Raw genomic sequence first — 18,254 nt, 5'->3', positions numbered from 1 at the left:
TTATTGGCAGACGTTAAGAAGAACTTGATATAAGCGTTACATCGCATAGAGGCTTTAAAAAGATTTCGTGCTAAGTAACCTAATACTAAAAAGTTGAAAATAATTTGTGTTAATACCTAAGAAAGTTGTTATTAAGAAGTTTCTTAAGCAATTTCCGATAATGCTCCCTCCTCCCTTGCCAACCCCCCTGTGGAACTTTGCGACTCAGCCTCCCGGCGAGAAAGTAAAAATCAACTTTAATTATTCTCCCCCTTTTACCATCCGAATTTGATGCGATTATCGCATATTTAATACGACGTGATTAACTTTAGACGAAAATGAGAAAATGATGCAGCTCGGCTTTATGTGGCTATTAATTTGCTATCCTTTAATAATCTATGCGTATACCTTTACGGTTTAATAACATTTCAATTTTAATCTTTCTTTATGAAAATGAATAAAAGCGCTAGTTATAGTTCCGCGTTTCCTTTAATATCCATTAATTATTTCGCTATTAATACGAGTATGTAATGCCATGCTTGCCTTAAGAACAGCACATTGCCAGCAGCCTTAGGGTACAGCAGGACCCGCAGCAAAAACGAGGACGTACACGTGCGTTGTTTTAACGTAGATAATAGTCTGTAACAAGGCCGCCAGTTGGTGCAACTTTAAATAACAAAACAACAACAGCAGAAATCGAAGTGAAATTAGCTGCTGGTATAGTTTCGAAATGCATGTAACACGCTAACTACTGGCATACAGTTAAAATCCGCCTTACTATCGCAATTATTGTAATTATTATTAAGCTTTGAATACAATATTAAGCTTGAATACAATACAATGTATATTTTGTATTGCTCGTGATAAATATGTTAGTTGAAAAAACTGCGTATTCCTTAAAGAATAGCTGTTTATTCAAGGAAAACCACTTGTTTGATCCTATCTCCGTGAATAAAGTATCAAGTTTTCCCTCTGATGTATTCAATCGCACGCCTTTTTATTCGTAACACAGTTCACTAATGCTTAAATAAAACATTTTCATATTTTCTTCATGCGATGCTACCGTACGAATGTTATTAGAATAAGTTACGAGTTTCTTCTTCGATACATTTCTATGATTTGTTTAATTTTTATATTTATAGAGATATACACATCGAAATTTAATCATCATTTAATGATAACCTAATTTATACGATTAGTCGATAAAATAGCTCGATATAAACCGATCAATAATATCTATATATGTATAATACTAAAATATCTACCATAGTTGCAGTACCGACAGTTAATGTCATTGTATTTAATGTTTTATTTACTCGACGAAAACGGTATTTCATAAAGCGCACGTAATTTAATTCCAAGCAAATAATATGCTATGCCTCAGTGGTCAATAATAGTCGATATATATAGTGTAGACTCTACACAAGTGGGATAGTACAGGTTCACTTAAAATTCAAATAACAAAACCCACTACGAACAATACGTTGCGTAATTTTCATGCGTTTTCCTCTTTATAAATTCGAACGTTTGATACAAACAGAATATTATTTTTTATATAGCTTAGTGTCCTGCAGGAAGTAACTATTGGAAGTGGAAATTCCCAGTCGCGCTTGTAATTTCCGAGAATGGATAATTGATCTTCAGCGTGAAAAGCAAACGATTAAACGACCGATCCAAGCGTTAAAGATTAGAAAAGTAATGAAGAAGATTCAATAAGTTGCTTGCGAAGTAAGGAATATGTTTCGTAAATGCGAATTTTACGTACTTTTACGCGTTTTTAAATACTATTTTAAATGGCGATCGATATTAATCGCGCGTATAAATAGCTTTCCCACTTTTGAAAGGAATAGCCTGAAATTCATAACAATCGCAGGAACCATAACTTCATATTAAGATACTATAGGGTTCAGTGAATAATTAAAAATAGATGCTGCGAATAAAACAAGGAAATCGATCGAATTTGAATTACTCGTGCTATCGAGGTCTTCTTCTCTTCTAGCGTGATAAATTTCATCGTATTGCCATGCTAAATTATAAAGTTCGTGACAAAAACAAATATCCTTCTGAACTCTAAGTGCAAATGGCTTACGAAGGATTCGATGAATTAATTTCATAATTCTGACTAATGGTTCAATCTCGTACTTACACGATGCTTCATTTATTGACAACGTCCGGATCGTTAGAACGACAAGACTGACGGATACTCTTGGCAAATACAATATGTAACCTCGTGAAAAGTCGCAAAGCCGGCCACCGACGAAGTCTTGTCATATATGAATAGAAGCGGAATGAAAAAGAAACCCTCAAAGACTCCTTTTGTCCGACCGAATGAGAAACGAAACCGATAACGTAAAGTTTCTTTCAACATAATTCCGACGTAACTCGCAACGTAGAATATGAGACAGAAATAGAGATGAAAAGCTAACTTCATTTACTTTCTTCTTGAAACTTCCATCGCTTTGTGCGGTAGAAGAAAATTAATGTTTGGATCGAAACGTTAACCTTCATTCGATTTATTACATATTTTCCGACTAGCTTTCAAGATAATGGTGATGATAATTGAGAAACATAATCGACACTAACGATGATTATCGGTGAAGTTTTTCTACAAGCACGACAACCTACGATCTCCAATTTCATTATTTGCATAATACGAATATCTCTATAATTAATTATATGTACATATATATATATATACGCACTGCAGAAGTATCAGAACGTAAAATGATTCATTCGTGTGTTGAAAGAACATCGGAAGGAGAATTTCAAGGGACGAAGCTAAGAAATGAGAAGAATAATATTTTTACCATGACTATACTTATCGTGATTTAAAATAATTCTTTTGTAAACTTGAAAATAAATTAATTAATCTATGTACATATATATATATATACAGTATATAGGGAATTTTAAATCTATGTAAATAGAATCTTGTCACAAATGTACTCCTATAGAACTTCCAACAAGATTCCAATGTCTGTAATACTGAAAGCTTTACGTTTGTCGCGAAGGGGGCAAGAATTCAACGACCAGATTCCTTCGTGATATGGGAATTCGTGATAACGATATGTAAATCCGATATCACGATAAATTCGAAAATATAAGTAGCAGAAATGTGGCAGACTCGCGTCGTTCGTGTTGATAAGATCACCTAGCGAACGCAACTGAATATTCGTCGTAGTACGATCTCGGCAAGAAACGAGATCGCTTATGCTTCATTAAAATGCACGGAAATTTAAGCAGAGGTCATATGTGGCGCAATAATGGCCCACGGATCATTATTTCGAGAGTATGTACACGTGTGCTGGACACGCGTATATATAGTTAATTGCAAGAAGATGAACTCTAAAAGCACGCCGAATAGGTGTGTCTACTATTATTTGAAGGAAACTTGTTGATTCATCTTTGAGAGTAATAATGGTCAAGTACTTGTATGCACTTGTACGGATTTGGCAGTTCATGTCAAATCATTTACTGATAGATTTATATTATCAACGGCCTTAGAGAAATTTTTGTGCTTGTGGAACTATCTTCCTTCCCATTTCTGAGTAGGAAGAAATATATTTTTCATAATCCTCGCGGTATATAAATACGATACAAAATTATTCAGACAAGATTACACGCGAATGAAATTTAACGGCTGCAATCTTACAGTGATAAACTACATGTAGATATAAATATCTTTCGTATGGTAATTTGAAATATGTAAGTTATGGTAATAAAGATGTATGATATCGTTTAAAAAGAAGATTTAAAATGAGGGGCGAAAAAAAGATTTTCCTTTTTTAGATGTAACATTTGTTTCGTTTCAACAAATACGTCATTTAGCTTGACGTTTCTTCGTATCTCTAACATCAATAGCGTAACTTTCGGGTCTAATATTAAATGAGTCACGTTAACGTATACAGAGTGTTTCTAATAATGTGGGACAGGCTATAACTCTGTTCCAAAGAAAAATTAGAGAAAAATTTTAGTTTTTTTTTGGAGATGCAACCGTTCATTTGCAAAGTGCAATTGTACTCCTTTTTTAAATTGAACTTTATAATTTTTCATAAACCACTCTTCATGCATTTTTTCATTCTCTGTAAAAAAATATTTAGGCATTTGAGTCGAGGAATACTTGGTTTGAATTTTTAAGGCTTTTCAAGTGAAATTTATTGCATTCAAGAAACCTGGTTAGATGAGTATACTTTGATTTTTCAATACTTTATATATACTTTTTATTATTCATTCAGGTAACTGATTATTTTAACTGGCGCCGTATATTTTGTATAACATTAGTCTACCCAGTTGGATATTCTCTACAAAAAAGTATTATGCTGGAAAGTGAGTAGTTTAGCGGATATTTTAACTTTAATTTGCCAAATTTAACGTACGAAAAACAAAAACACAGTAAACATAAAAATACCACTTCGCGTGTTGGCTGCTCTTTTAAACATTAAATTTGACAAATTAAAGTTACGATATCCGCCAAACTAATGAAGTATTAAAAGGTCAAAGTGTACTCCTCTGTCCAGGTTCCCTAAATCCAATAAATTTCAACCTAAATATTTTTTGACAAATGTCGACAGATAACGAATTATATCAAGTGATAATTTCCACTGAGTCAGCCTGTATATTCTAGATATCCTACTTGATATTTACAGGAACTTGAAACTTGAAAGGCCTTGAGGTAATTTTCCTTAAAGAACAGCAATCGAAAGGCAATGGATGTCGCGAAATCCTGCCAACCAAATCGACGGTCGCACGCATATTTTTCCATCAGGAACCCCGTAGGTAACAAGAATACGGCCATTACGCAAGCTCTGTCGTCATGGTGACAGCCAGGATATTACCGCGCGTGAAACGTCTCTATGATGTCCCATTGTGCTGTCCAAATAGCTGCTAAATCCGGCCGTCTCCGCGGCGACAGCTCGCGTCTCTTTTCGCAAGCGGATTTCGTTCGCGCTCAGCGTTACAACGCAAAGACACGTGCAACGCGAGAATATTTTGTCTCGCGACGTGCTTTGTGACTTTTGTCTAATCGTGTTCCCCTTTTTTTCTTCATAGTCTTGAGCGTTGAATGGTATTCTCAACGTAACAGTCGCCACTATTTTCCCAGACAAAAGATATTTGGACAAAAATTAGTCGATGCTTATCCTTGTTTGGCGATAAATCGTAAGAATGAAAATAATTATAAAAGATATTTTATTCGATAAGAAATCGTGGTTACCATTACTTTTTCGAACGACATCGTACGATTGTTATTTATCGAAACCTAAGAGTTGAGACGATATCGTAAACAGTCGCTTTTCCCCGATAACTTGTTTGAAAAGTTAACCGAAGTGTAATAAAATTCTCCATTAACACGTACAATTTTAGAAAACTGTGAGTAAAGGTAGAGTTCGACAGAAGAATTTGTATCCAGATATTAAAACGCGTTGATAAACGTACTGGTGAAACCTTAAAAATCTATAAGAAAATTTTCTGGGTAAATACAAATGCCATACAGAGTGCGATCGAATACAATGTACAAGTAGACATGAAGTGATTCCTTAGGAAAAAATAAGGCGAAATTATAGAATAACATTTTTTCATACGACGCTTCTATTTCGAGAAAATCCAGTTTGAGGATTTATCAAGTATACTTGAACCTGGTTAATCCCGGACTGGACAAGGATAAATAACCGACAGGACGTTGTTCTACGTGTGAAAATAAATCGAAAGTATAGAATTAAATTTTATCGGAAGACACTCTGTTTTTGAGAAAAATAAATTTGTAAATCTATAACGCGCTTATATAGGCCAATTCTTAACTAAACACGTTCAAGCTGTATTTTCATGAAAATGGAGCCTCAGACGGAGATCATACTCGACATTTTTCCTGCTGCTTTCCTCCTCTTGATTGTTTGCTCGTATCCAATTGATAATTAGCCACGATCAACTATGCTTGTGAAATTTCAAACGCAATTGTCTCGAAAGCGAAGCACCACGTAATAAACTTTTATTTTATATTTTCTTCTTACATTTTCATAAGGAACCATAATCGCTCGTACGTGTTATGGTGTGGTTATATATGTCATATACAGGCTGCATGCTGTTTGTATATTTACTTGCAGCCTATACTTATCTCGTTTTTTGAAACGATTATCGTTTCCGTGATTCCCTCGATTGTAATACGATTTTCGTGCTATTTATTAATAAAGAGATATTTCAATGGAATAGAAATAATCATACGGTCCAGTTTTCGACGTTTATCGTGTCCCTGCTATCTATGAAAGATGGAACACACGAAAAGTCGATATGTCGTGGCTTGAACATCGCGCAGGCGTTCTTAAGAGAAACATCCCTTCGTATTTTTGTCCCGATTTTGGTCGATAATTCATCGTGGAATTCTGTCGCAAGTGTCCCGTGTCGGAAAAGGATTTGTCTGGATGCTTGCGATCGATCTGTATGGCGAACAGTAAAGTGATTCTTTTATTTAATTGAACACATCGATGTTCTTTATTCTCGTGTGTAAGATAAATGGGATAAATAACATATGCATCGTAAAATTTTTTTTTATTTAATGATTAATCAATAATTCCAGAATAATTTTTGAAAGTTATCTTCATACCGTGATTGTTAGATTTTGTAACATTTTCGTAATCAATTATAGTATGATTAAACTGTAAGATAATTATAGTACTACTTTAATAATAATAAGTTCCATAGTTGTCGTTTAATTAGTAAAAAGATATTACGAATAGTGGTAAAGGTAACGCGAGTATAAACTTTTGAAATATTTATATATATGGAATAATGTTTTCGCTTGATTATATCTATAAAATAGAATGGCAAAGTTTGCCTGTGAAACCCTGGGGATATTCTGTGTATTATTATCAAAGTATATGTTCAACGTATATTTTGATTTTATCGAATTTAGGAATTCCATTATATCTAAAAAAAAAAAAAAAGATGAAAAGATAGAAAGGGAAATAAAACAATACGAAAGTATACGGGATTTTTAAATACAATTACTTACGATATTAGGAAGTTTCTAACTATTTAACTGAATATTTTGTCAGATTTAATATTTTGATTCGAATACAAAGAAACGCATTATAAAGTGGTACGATACAATGAAACTAAAGAAGTAAATAATATGAAATTACAGATGAATTGTGAAAGAATTCGAAGATTCGTGCACAGTTCGGAATATTTGATTCAAACGGAAAACTCTCCGACAATCGATCGCCTCATGAAAGAATAATTCCCCTATGTATTAAACCCACTGTCAGCCGCAGGGGAAATTTCAGGACAATTTGGGGTAGTCCACCGTAGGGCTAGGAAATATTGAGGGGATAAGTGAAGATTTGAATAATGAGTATCATAAACAAATGTTGGTAAGAGATTTCGTGTATTTCGTACTTTAATTAACCGAAGACTTATCGAGTTAATTTATCTATTTCAAACGGCATCATTACGATCGTTTACAAGAAGAAAAAATAATCCGATGTTCTGAAAAGAATTTGTTTAGATTCCAGTTCCTGACAAAATAAGCAGAGGAAAAGATTAAGACAATTAATCATTTCAAGTTTTCAAATTTTCGAGATTTCACGAAGTTTCGGGGATTCCAATTTCACGAATCTAAAGTCAAAGGACCAAATTTCTAAGTCTAAGTTCCAAACGTTTACGAAAACGAGGTTCATCTTTTTCGGAATTAGCCTATGTCGTGCTAAACATGAGCAAATGTTCGATTATTCTTCGGTGTTACTGCACATTGGGTATAAACGAGCACCGATGCAAATTCCATCGCATACTGCAAATCACCGGAGGTTGCTGGCCTCCTTTCGAAATAAAAGCGCGCCACGAAGATCCAATTGGCCACATTACCTCGGTAACTGGTTCTCATTTACGCGCCATATTTCGGGAGTTTTCCAGCGAAATCCTCTAGCGAGTCGCGTTCTCGATTCAATCGCCGAGAGAGACGAGTGGAGCACGAGAAATTAAGGCGAAAAACGCGGAAAGTTTACGGTGGACAAAGACCAACGCGCTTAAGAAAATAGAAGAAAATGAGAGAAAAAGCCAGAGATAGGAATAAATAGTACGCCTAACGGCGTACCAAGTAGATCATAAAAAAGATTAAAGTTAATCTACCATTATGCAAAATTGTGTTGCTCTCTCGCCTCATTCCCGTTTCGTTATTATACGCGTTTCTATGCATACTTTTCATGTACGTACGTGAGTACATGCACTATACCGTTCAAATGTTTGCAGTTACCATCTTATGATCGTCGAGAGCTTCCTTATCAGCTGTTAATTGAAACCAATTTTCTTTTTTTCCGTGTATTATTAGTTGGCATTGAAAGGAGTTATTGTTAGAATTTAGGCATAAAAATAGCGTGATTATTATTACTGATTATTTGGTATATACTGCATATATCACATCGTTAATCGTAATTTCATGTTCAATAGGAAAATATGCAGGAGAAACAAATAAACTTAGGACACAAAACCTACTATTAAATATTTGGGTCGATCCAAAGGTATAACTAAAACAATTCTCAACATTACAGTTTTTAATCCACAGGAAATTGCGATATCGCGTGACCAACTCACAAAATGTCCTCCTTTGTGAGAGTTCAAAACCACGAGAGAGAAGAAGAAAAAAAAGAAAAAGAAAAAGAAGACAATGCTCACGGTTGTTGCGCTCATTTCTCATTTACCCGACGGAGCTTCTATTTTTCAAGCCGAAACTCATTATCGCCTTTCTCCGCTTGTATTTCACGCCACGTTTGATAAAACCATCAGATTGAAACAATAATGCATTTCTTGGGAAACTGAACACGATTCCGGGACGATTCATCGAGAACTGATTGCGCTAAGAACCGTGAAACAAACTTCCCCGGAAAGTGATTTTTAACCTGAAAACAATCTACACCTTCGGTTAGGTTAAATATCTCATCGTGTTCTCGCCGCTCCATCTCTTTTCAGCTCCCATTAGTTCGGAAAGCTTTTGCAAATATGGCCATACAGATAGCTAAGAGACCTATATTGCTTTCTGAAATAACAAGGATATCTAGTATTTCTGAAATATCGAGGATAACCGAGCTAGCTCAGATCCATAGCTGTATCACTTGACATTTAGGTTACCTGAGATTCCTAAAATATTTAGAGCGCGTGTAACATTTAAGACATTAGCGGTGGCTAAAATATCTAGGGCGTTTGATTTACATCAATTGGCAAAATCGATTCGAAGAAAGACATCACCGACAAATCTGTAAAAAGCGTTGTACGATTGTTCGTCGAATCACGAACCTCGGCGTTATTCACGAATAATATCAAATCAAATTGCCTGTCGATCATGAAACGAAAATGTCGATGAAGAAAGGAAAATGCCGAACAAAGGAACAAGCAAACGAAGCATACTTTCCTTCCATCAAGGGACGAATCTTGATTAATGGTGCAAGTTTCCAGCGTCTCTACGGCTTAGGCCATGCTCGGAATTTATAATGGAATGGGAGTATATTAAAATAGCCCTCACATCTGAAACTTGGTCCCTACCGGTAGGATGCCATTATCCCTGACGGTAATCATGGAAAAATAACGTCGTTCCTTACTGCAATTACCGCTTTATCTTTTGATCGATGAAGGCAATTATGCTTGGAAACGTTAATCGGAGACAAAAAGTCACGTTTCATCCTCTGACTTCGCATTAGTCATTATTAGCGGCAACCGTCGTACACTGATTAGAGGAAGTGCTATTTACGCGAATGAACCTTTTCATCGTTGCTTGCCAAGTCGGAAGTAATTGGTAGAAAGACGCGTGTGAACGTCTCCTTTTGTTTTCTTCGTTTGGAATTCATTAACGTTCTGTATAATATTTCCCAACGAGGCATACTATTTTATTAATTCAGAGATAACAGTTAAGTCGGGTGGAATTAGCAAAATAATTCGGTTGCTAGATTTTCTCCTTTTACCAATCCGAATTGCGTGTCAAATTTCAGAAAACGGCACCATCAATCTTTTTCTTCGTAACTTTCGTTACGTACGACGATGGTAATAAATTCGATGATCGCGGTCGTTCATCAACCCGAATCTAACTCTTTCGAAAGCAGCTGCTGCTAAAATAGTTTACTACAGTTATTTATGAAACAAATTCGTACTCGTGGACGAGTATTTCCTAAACTCGTCCTCAATTATTATCCATTGCCCTAGAAAGCACAGACATTTCACAGGAAACGAACAACAAACAATAACTATTCGGTTGTACGTCCGAAAACTGTTTCCTGCGGATGCAAATTCACGACTAAGCGCCGATATTACATACATCCAGCTTTGGCATACCAATTTGGATGCAGATCGGAATTACGTTTCGCCACGACGAATCGACTATGAAGTCCGAGTAACCAGTAGCTCATAGAATGCCGCTTTGAAATGGAACGCTGGGACTTACCTTGTAACTGCTGACCGCATGTGCACCATCGTAGATGTAGAGGTGATCGTTGCAGTCCAATTGCAGTTGGTCGAAGCGTAGCATGAACCGCTGAAGGATACTATGCGTTTGGAAGGTGATGGTACAGTCCAGATCCTTCTCGAGCTGTGACATCAGGACAGCCCCGTCTATTTTCCTGTAGAGATCTCGCATATAATTCTTCTTGCACACGTCGCTTATTTGGTCTGAAAGAAGAAAATGATTGTAAAATGAGATAACCGACGGATTAAAACGAGATTGATAATTGTACAGAAGATTCTTTTTTTTTTTTTTTAGTTTCTTTCTATTCAGACACACCGTTGGTTTTATTAAGCGAGATCTTAACTTTGAGAAAAATGGCAGGCTTGATAAAAAATTAACTGCCTGGCATATGTGAGGGAGAGATTTTTAAGAAAAGAGAGCAAGAGAAGCGCAAATGAAACAGGAAGAAAGGTTAGTCACACGAGTCGTTGACCTATGGCAGCTAATATTGTACCAGGCAGACATTAAAATCAATGTTAAAGTTCAATCTTAATTTTAACCCTGTATAACGCCGTGTAATTTTGAAGTGACATACCAATATCGACATCCTCTCAATTTAATTTCGTTTTTAAGTGCATTTGTACTCCACTGTGGCTTCAAGGTTAATAACCGTTTCCTGCATAATAGCATTTCTGATAATTGTACATTTTTACAAGAAGAATTCGCATTATCGAGGATTAATTAAATTAAAGTCTTATTAATTGTTCAAGCAGCCATCATGGGGATTTTAGCCGGTAAAAATTCGGCGCCACCCTGTGCCCCCCCCCCCTCCAGAGAATTCAGGTAACTATAAAGGTTTCCCCCACTTAAAAAAAAAGAAGTCTTCTTAATCGTTACATTGCATCATATACTACAAATAAATAATTAAATATACTTAATATTTTATAACTATATCGATATGTCGCTCGGTATTATTTCGCAGTCAATTGGACTTAATTTTATACTCTACATCAAACAGAATGAAAATTCTTTCGGATTATATGAAACCTTTAAAGCATATTGCGAATTTAAAGCATAGTACAAAGAAACGTAATGTGCACGTGCGAATAAATTTTTTCATTATATGTAAACGAGTTGCATGCGGAGAATTAGCTCGAATATTTCACTCGTCCCTTAAAAATTTTCCAGGGAACAGATTACAGTTAAAATCGACTGTAAAAGTTTTTGCCGTTTCGTTGCTCGTAAACGGGTTGCATCGATAAGAAACGATTTTATCGACTTTTAAATCCACTCAAGTGCACCAGACATCGGGGCCTGATGTCTGTCCTGGCTGTTGGCAAGCTAGGTCGAATTATCCAATCGATTGACGACCGATTGATTCGCGCATCGCTAGGATAATAGCTCGAATTCGATTTCGATGCATCTGCGATTAACTACGGTCTACCGGATTCGATGCGATAAAACGTACAAAACGAAGAGAAAAGAATTTCTAACAGTGCTTACGTGCATGAACATTATATGATGTCGAAAAGTATGTAGAAAAAAGTAGTACAACGAGTATCGAGTCAAGTGGCTTAAAGTGTTCTACCAGTCGACAAACGAGGACGATATCCAAAATCGATTTCAGTCTTGTCGAATTATGGTATTAAGTGGCGCTATTTTAACAAATAGGTACGTACGACTGTGTTTTCACTTGTGATACCTTTTTTTTTTTTTTGTTTGATGTTTTTTATTTGAAAATGACTTTTCGAGGGTTGAAAGCTATCTGCCCCGTACTTGAATGATAAATTTTTGAGAAATTAATATTGTGAAATTATTGATATCAGCTTCAGTCTGGATGTATCGTGAGATAGGAACTTGCTCTGTGTAAATTGAAAATGTATTATTACCATTACGATAGCTTTTAAAATATATCTATTTTAATGTGCACGTTTTTTAAATGATTCAATCACCTATGTTCAGATTTGATACTTAAGAATCGTAAAAGCATTCTGAAAAATTTATCAATTATGTTGAGATATAAATTCTAAAAGATTAGATAAAAGGACTGTAATAATAATTGTTGTGCAGCGATCATACAAGCATTACAAAATTCAGTACAAAACTGAAATAAAAATGAATAATTATAGAAAAGACTTGAACCATAAATAGAATAACTACTGAAGTAGTTTCCAAATGATTCAATTTCTACAATTTATTGAAACAGTCGATACTTTTATATAACTATGCTTGTTCTGGATTCATTTAAAAGGCTGGTTTCCATTACTGTCTATACATATACATAAAAACATAAAAGAAAGTTTCATAGTATGTGGAGCTAATTTGGCATATTCTTCAACATCCTAGAGAAAATAACGCGAGGCTGCCCACTTCTCAAACACCCATAAACTCAATCACCCACTTGTCACCTCCTCTTAACTTAAGAAATGTTTTGCCTGGCAGTTCAATAATTTTTAACAATTTTAACGGGGAACATTTCTTCTCGGAACGGCGTGAACGTTTCCTGGATGGTTTTCAAATTTATTGTTGTAATATTAATTAAAAGAGAGAAAAGGAACTCGAGCAGCGCTCGGCACGCGCAGCTATTTCCAATAAATCCAAAACACAAGATTAAGCTACAAAACGAAGTTACACACCGTACAAAGCAACTTAAATTCCTTCTGCTTCGAAACTATTTCCAATTCCTACCCGCCCACAACCATTCACCTTAAGTTCCAACACTCGGAAGAATCTTCCTCGGCCTATCGTGCCATTTTCCACCCCAACTTCGTTACAGCCAGATCCAACTTACGGAACAAATGAATCGTAACGCGCACAGGGGAGCGAATTAATTCGCGAATTCGATAAAACTCGCTCGCGCGGCAATTTCACGGCTGAAAGTCGGTGTCGCAGAGCGTTCGTTTCGGCTGGACGGGCGTAAAAATAAGAAAAAAAAAAAGAAGAATGGCGACCATCGTTGGGCGATGGGGATGGGCCGCGAAGAAACTCGATTGAAAAGTTTTCGCTCGTGTAGCTCGGGGCTATCGGGGCCAAAGGCGCGAGATAGTTTTCCGCATGGCGTGGTTGCAGCTGCGAGCTTGTGCTCGAATGTGGGCCGAGAACATTCTCGGGGGAACTCCGTGCAAGATTGGCGATAAAAGGGTGCGTCGCTCCGCTCAAGAAGCAAACGAGCCTGACTTCTGCTGCAGATCGCTGGATTTCGCGACAATTTCGAAGGTTTCGCAAATGAGATGAATCGAGGAAGAACGGTGGAATTAGAGCAACAGATGGTTAACCGTCTCCACGCGATTATTCGCAATGGGACGCTTCGGTTTGCGACGAGGTCGATCCGAATTCGTGAACGCGAAGATTCGCTATAGAGATCGAGAGGAAAATATACGACGCGCGCCAATAATCTTGATATCAATATCCATTGCAGAATATGTTAGATCAAAATACCTTACGAAGGATTTTAGAAAACAAACATGTTACGTATTCGTATAACAGGCCGGTTCTTCGAAGTTAATAAGATATGGTTAAAATTATGTTGTAAAATGTACGAATGTAAAAATGTTATTACGTGGAAAATTATTTTAATAATAAATCTGTACGCTACACGTAACATTAAACGTTGTAATATACTGGTTTTGCATTTTTAACTTGTTTATGAGGGAGGAAACCGAACTGCGTGAATTGTTCGAAAGTCTGATAATGTTTCTTTAATTATGTTTACCTGTAACACTTTTACGACATGCTTCGAGAAACATACGTTAGGCGATGAAAGGTGAGAAAATTTATTACTCGCTTTTATTCGAAGATATGGCAAATATATCTTTGGTGAATTATTTGATGAATGTAAAAGGACAAACGCGTCTCTAAATCTGCGTTGTCCGAACCAGTTATGCAAATAGTTGTTCGTATTGTGCAAACATCTTTACGCAATTCTTTGACGTCGATATTCCCAATACCCTGATAACCTCTGATATAAATAAACCTATCGCTTTTCAGAAAATATCGATTCTACGGCGATTCTATCACGCGTTCATTCGAATTTACTTCTGCCACGAATGCAATCGTATGAGAAAATGCTTCGTATTATTCATCCGTGTTACACGGTTTATCCATTTCCAGAATGCAACTCTACATTTTATTTATATTCTAAGCAAGCTTAGCACGATTTGACATACCAGAGAGCGTTCAGCTGATTATTCTCCATTCCGAAATGATTATAATATGTCCTGGTATTAATTATTCGTCGATTAACAATGATAACGAATTAAAAATTGACTATATTACATCATAACGATATTAGACTCTGTTAACGGTGCATACATACGAGCAGATCGTTAATTTTAGAATTCAATTGCGCTATATTTTCAATTATATCGCGTTACGAAACGTGTAGCGAAAACGAAACATCGGAAAATTATTTCTTAATATTTGCCATAAAATACACATTCAAAATTTTCTAGATAAAAATAACGAGGTATCGGAAAATTGCTTGTTGGAATTTAATAGTTAAGGAAGGTATATTGGAAAATTGTTTGTCGTAATTTGTGTAGACACGAAGGCTATACTCTTTCTGATAAATTGAATATTTTTGGTACAGTTAGGTATTTTATAAACCACAATTTCGACTCCATTATTACGTAGGTTATATAAAGATGTAACAATATGGCGTTATAATAATTTTGAAATAATCTTAACAACCCAATTCGTTTTGCAGTTTCTTCGCATTATACGTATATTGCCTTTGGTTCAATAAGTTCGAGCGAAAAAGTACAAGTATTCGGTACATGTTCGACACTGTTGAACATTTGATAAGTAACAACGTCAATTATCAATCATTACGTCAGAATATATCATTAATTATACATTATATAACGCTTCATATACAAATGAAAATTTATCTCGTTCAAAAATATAGCATTTCCCACAAACAACGTTATCTGCGCAAATAAACAATCATTTAATAATTAATCAATTTCATATTTAAGAGATATTTATTATCTCAAACGTTTTATCTCCAATTGAAGTTGACCGGCAGAATTACAGAGTTCTAATATAAAAGAAAACGAGTGGAAAAGGCAAATATTTAGATAGAGAAAAGAATTCTCTCCCGTTCTATAGAGAAACTCTGTTCGTGTCCTAGAAAACGTTCGTCGCTCCAAAAATTATCTTTTATCCTCCGTTGCTGGTACAATTCAAACGAGAACACTAAGAAGTATCATTTTAAAATTATCCTCGTGAATGCGTTACTGGGCCATATTAATCTTATCCGCGTAATAATCGTGTCGAAATTATTTGTTCATTTTTGAGCGAAATACTTGATACGTAGTAAAATTATTTATGCTATAAAATTACAATTTTCAACAACAAAGTATCGTCGGTATGAGATACGTTTAAGAGAAAAGCTATGTGCGATAATTCTAAATCCTCCAAATTCATTAATGTAATAGGTAAATTATATTAATAATATTTTACTCTATACGATATTCACTAGCATACAGTTACTCTTTTAATTTTAATACATAGGTATCGTAAAAGCATTCCGAACAATTTATCAATTAATAAATTAATCGTATGCCTATATTAAACTTTAATCAACAACATATTAATACGTATATATTATACGTATTCCATTAGATTCTAATTATTCGTACAAAGCTTAATCGATTCTGATGCCATTCAAACACGTATATATTAATTGAATGTTCAGAATTAATTTGGTAAAGGCGGAAGTATGAAACGAAGGAGAGTATCTATGTACGCGACACTAAATTACGGACTTGGTTCATTGCACTTCCTTTTTTCATTTAATTTTCAACTATTACATATTCAAAGATTCCGTTGAATATATTATTATAATAGAGATTCCAACGAATTGCTGGGTTCGATGTAAATCACACGTCGCGTATTCTACATGGAAGAAAAAGCGATTGTACTTGGAAGAGCTTCAGGCAAAATCAACGATCGCTGCCACAAATCGTGAAACCAACATTGACTTTCGAATTTCACGGTTCGGCGATTTCTATAGAGCGACTTTACGTATCGCACGACGAAGCTCTCACAACGCGATTAAACGACTTCGACGAGATTAATCACGGTTATTAATCGCGCAGCTTTCATACGTTTAATTCAAACAGCCGATGGACACGCGTGGCCAGCCATAATTCACGTGTAGTGAAGCATGGGCGTCGCATAATCGACGCAGAAGTACCGTGGCGGGTATTAACGACGCGGCTTCGACGCGTAAATTCGCACGGCCGCTCCCGAAACGTCGGCCCGACCTCCACGCTCATAAATCTCTCTGGCCAAAGGAAAAAGCTTCCCCGACGAAAGTCGCCTTCCGGCCCGTGGCAACGGGGAATCTACGAAACATTTCCCGGAGGAGAATCTCGCGTTCCTTCGGCCCTTCCGACGCGGCAAACCACCCTCGTTGCGAGACTATCAAATTTCCAGAAGGCAAATAAAGATGACGAAAGTTCCGGTGTAATAAAACCGAACGAGAACCGGGAGGGAGACATGTAAAGGCTCTGGCAATCGGAAGGACAACGGAAAGAGAGAAAAAAAGAGAAACGTTAGATAAAGACAGAGACAGAAGGAAGAAAAAAATTAAATCGCTCGTACACCGGTATGAAGAAACGGCCTCCCAAAAGGGAACTTTGAGACCTAACTACAAAGAACTTCAGGTTCCACGAAAAGTCGCGTGCAAAACAAACCAGGTGAGGGACGTGGAGGAACAGCAAGGGAATGGGAAATAGAGAGAACGAGCGAAAAAAAGGGGGACAAAAACGGGACGCGTAGAAGGAGAAAGAGAGAAGGAGAAGAACCGAGAATGAGAGACGAAGAAGGGGAAATAAAGGCAGATAGAGAGAGCACCCTTTGGCCATGGTCGTGCGCGTTGGCCCTTCGACCCTTCAGCAACCACCAATCCCCACCCCTTTTACCCCAACTCTTCCCGCTCTCTCACCGCTGTTCCCCTTCTCTGTCGCACCCTTGCCGTGGCACCCTCGAGCGCGACCCACCCTCGCATGCTCACCACCACCCTTCCCTTCTCTCTACTCGCTCCCTCTTGGGACGATGTAAGTCCGCTACTCCGTCGATCAATATTACTCTCTCTTCGAGCGCGGCACGGCTCGTCTGAGCGGCAACCGAGCGCTATCATATTAAGCCGCGAGGAGCACTTTGGCTGCGAGCGAAGACCGGTCTCGACCGATCGTTGCTCGCGCCAACAAATTTTTCTGTCTGGCACCGAGTTTCACGATAGAGTCTGCCTTTTATCTGATCCTGAAGACGTTGGCCACGCGACTACGACCGGAAACAATGTTATCGCTGCGAGAAAGGGGACCGAGATGATTCCTCGAGACTCGTGATCGACGCTCCGCGCTATGTACTAAGATATCGACTCGAGAGCAACTCACAACCTGATTCAACGACGAACCTCAACGGGGATCGCTCGAAGGAGACTCTCGATATTGTTCGAGTTTCTTTTCGTTGCGCGTTTTACGGCGTGCGATGGTACTCACTTTGAAGTGTAATACACAGTTCGAAGGAGTTGCTTGGGGATATATAGTACAACGTTAGCGGAGAATTTGGGTTTATCGGAGGAGCGCGAGAAAGAAAGAAAACCTTTCTTAAGTTTGTTTCAGTTTTCTTTTCGATGAAAGGAATATGATAAAGATTCTATGGAAATATATTATGCAAGAACTAAAAGCTCCAATAGACAGGAATCGACGTTTAGTCGTGTGAAAGCAGAGAACTTCCATTGTATCTTTTATAAATAACTTTTAACCTACATATGTATTTCATAATAATCCTAGAGTATGAATGTATAGTATTCAGAATGTAGGACAAACTGTTTCCTCGAGATGTTTCC

The 18,254-nt window shown here is 36.8% G+C and overlaps 1 protein-coding gene across 7 annotated transcripts in view; it reads right to left on the bottom strand.

Moving 5' to 3' along the window:
* The window catches only part of LOC126919335 (uncharacterized), a 292,145-nt gene that overhangs the window by 142,671 nt on the left and 131,220 nt on the right, over nt 1-18,254 (bottom strand). For all 7 annotated transcript variants that reach the window (XR_007711561.1, XM_050728402.1, XM_050728408.1 and 4 more), the window contains exon 2: nt 10,397-10,620. Coding sequence is in view for 6 of the 7 variants with exons in the window: in XM_050728402.1 (XP_050584359.1) it covers nt 10,397-10,620 (224 nt within the window). In the remaining variant the exon portion in view is untranslated. The remainder of the gene's footprint in view (nt 1-10,396; nt 10,621-18,254) is intronic.

Source organism: Bombus affinis, chromosome 8 (assembly GCF_024516045.1).
Source record: "Bombus affinis isolate iyBomAffi1 chromosome 8, iyBomAffi1.2, whole genome shotgun sequence".
NCBI classification, from domain to species: Eukaryota; Metazoa; Arthropoda; class Insecta; order Hymenoptera; family Apidae; genus Bombus; species Bombus affinis.
Note: the sequence above shows the minus strand (reverse complement) of the source record. Positions and strands in the feature narration are given on the sequence as shown.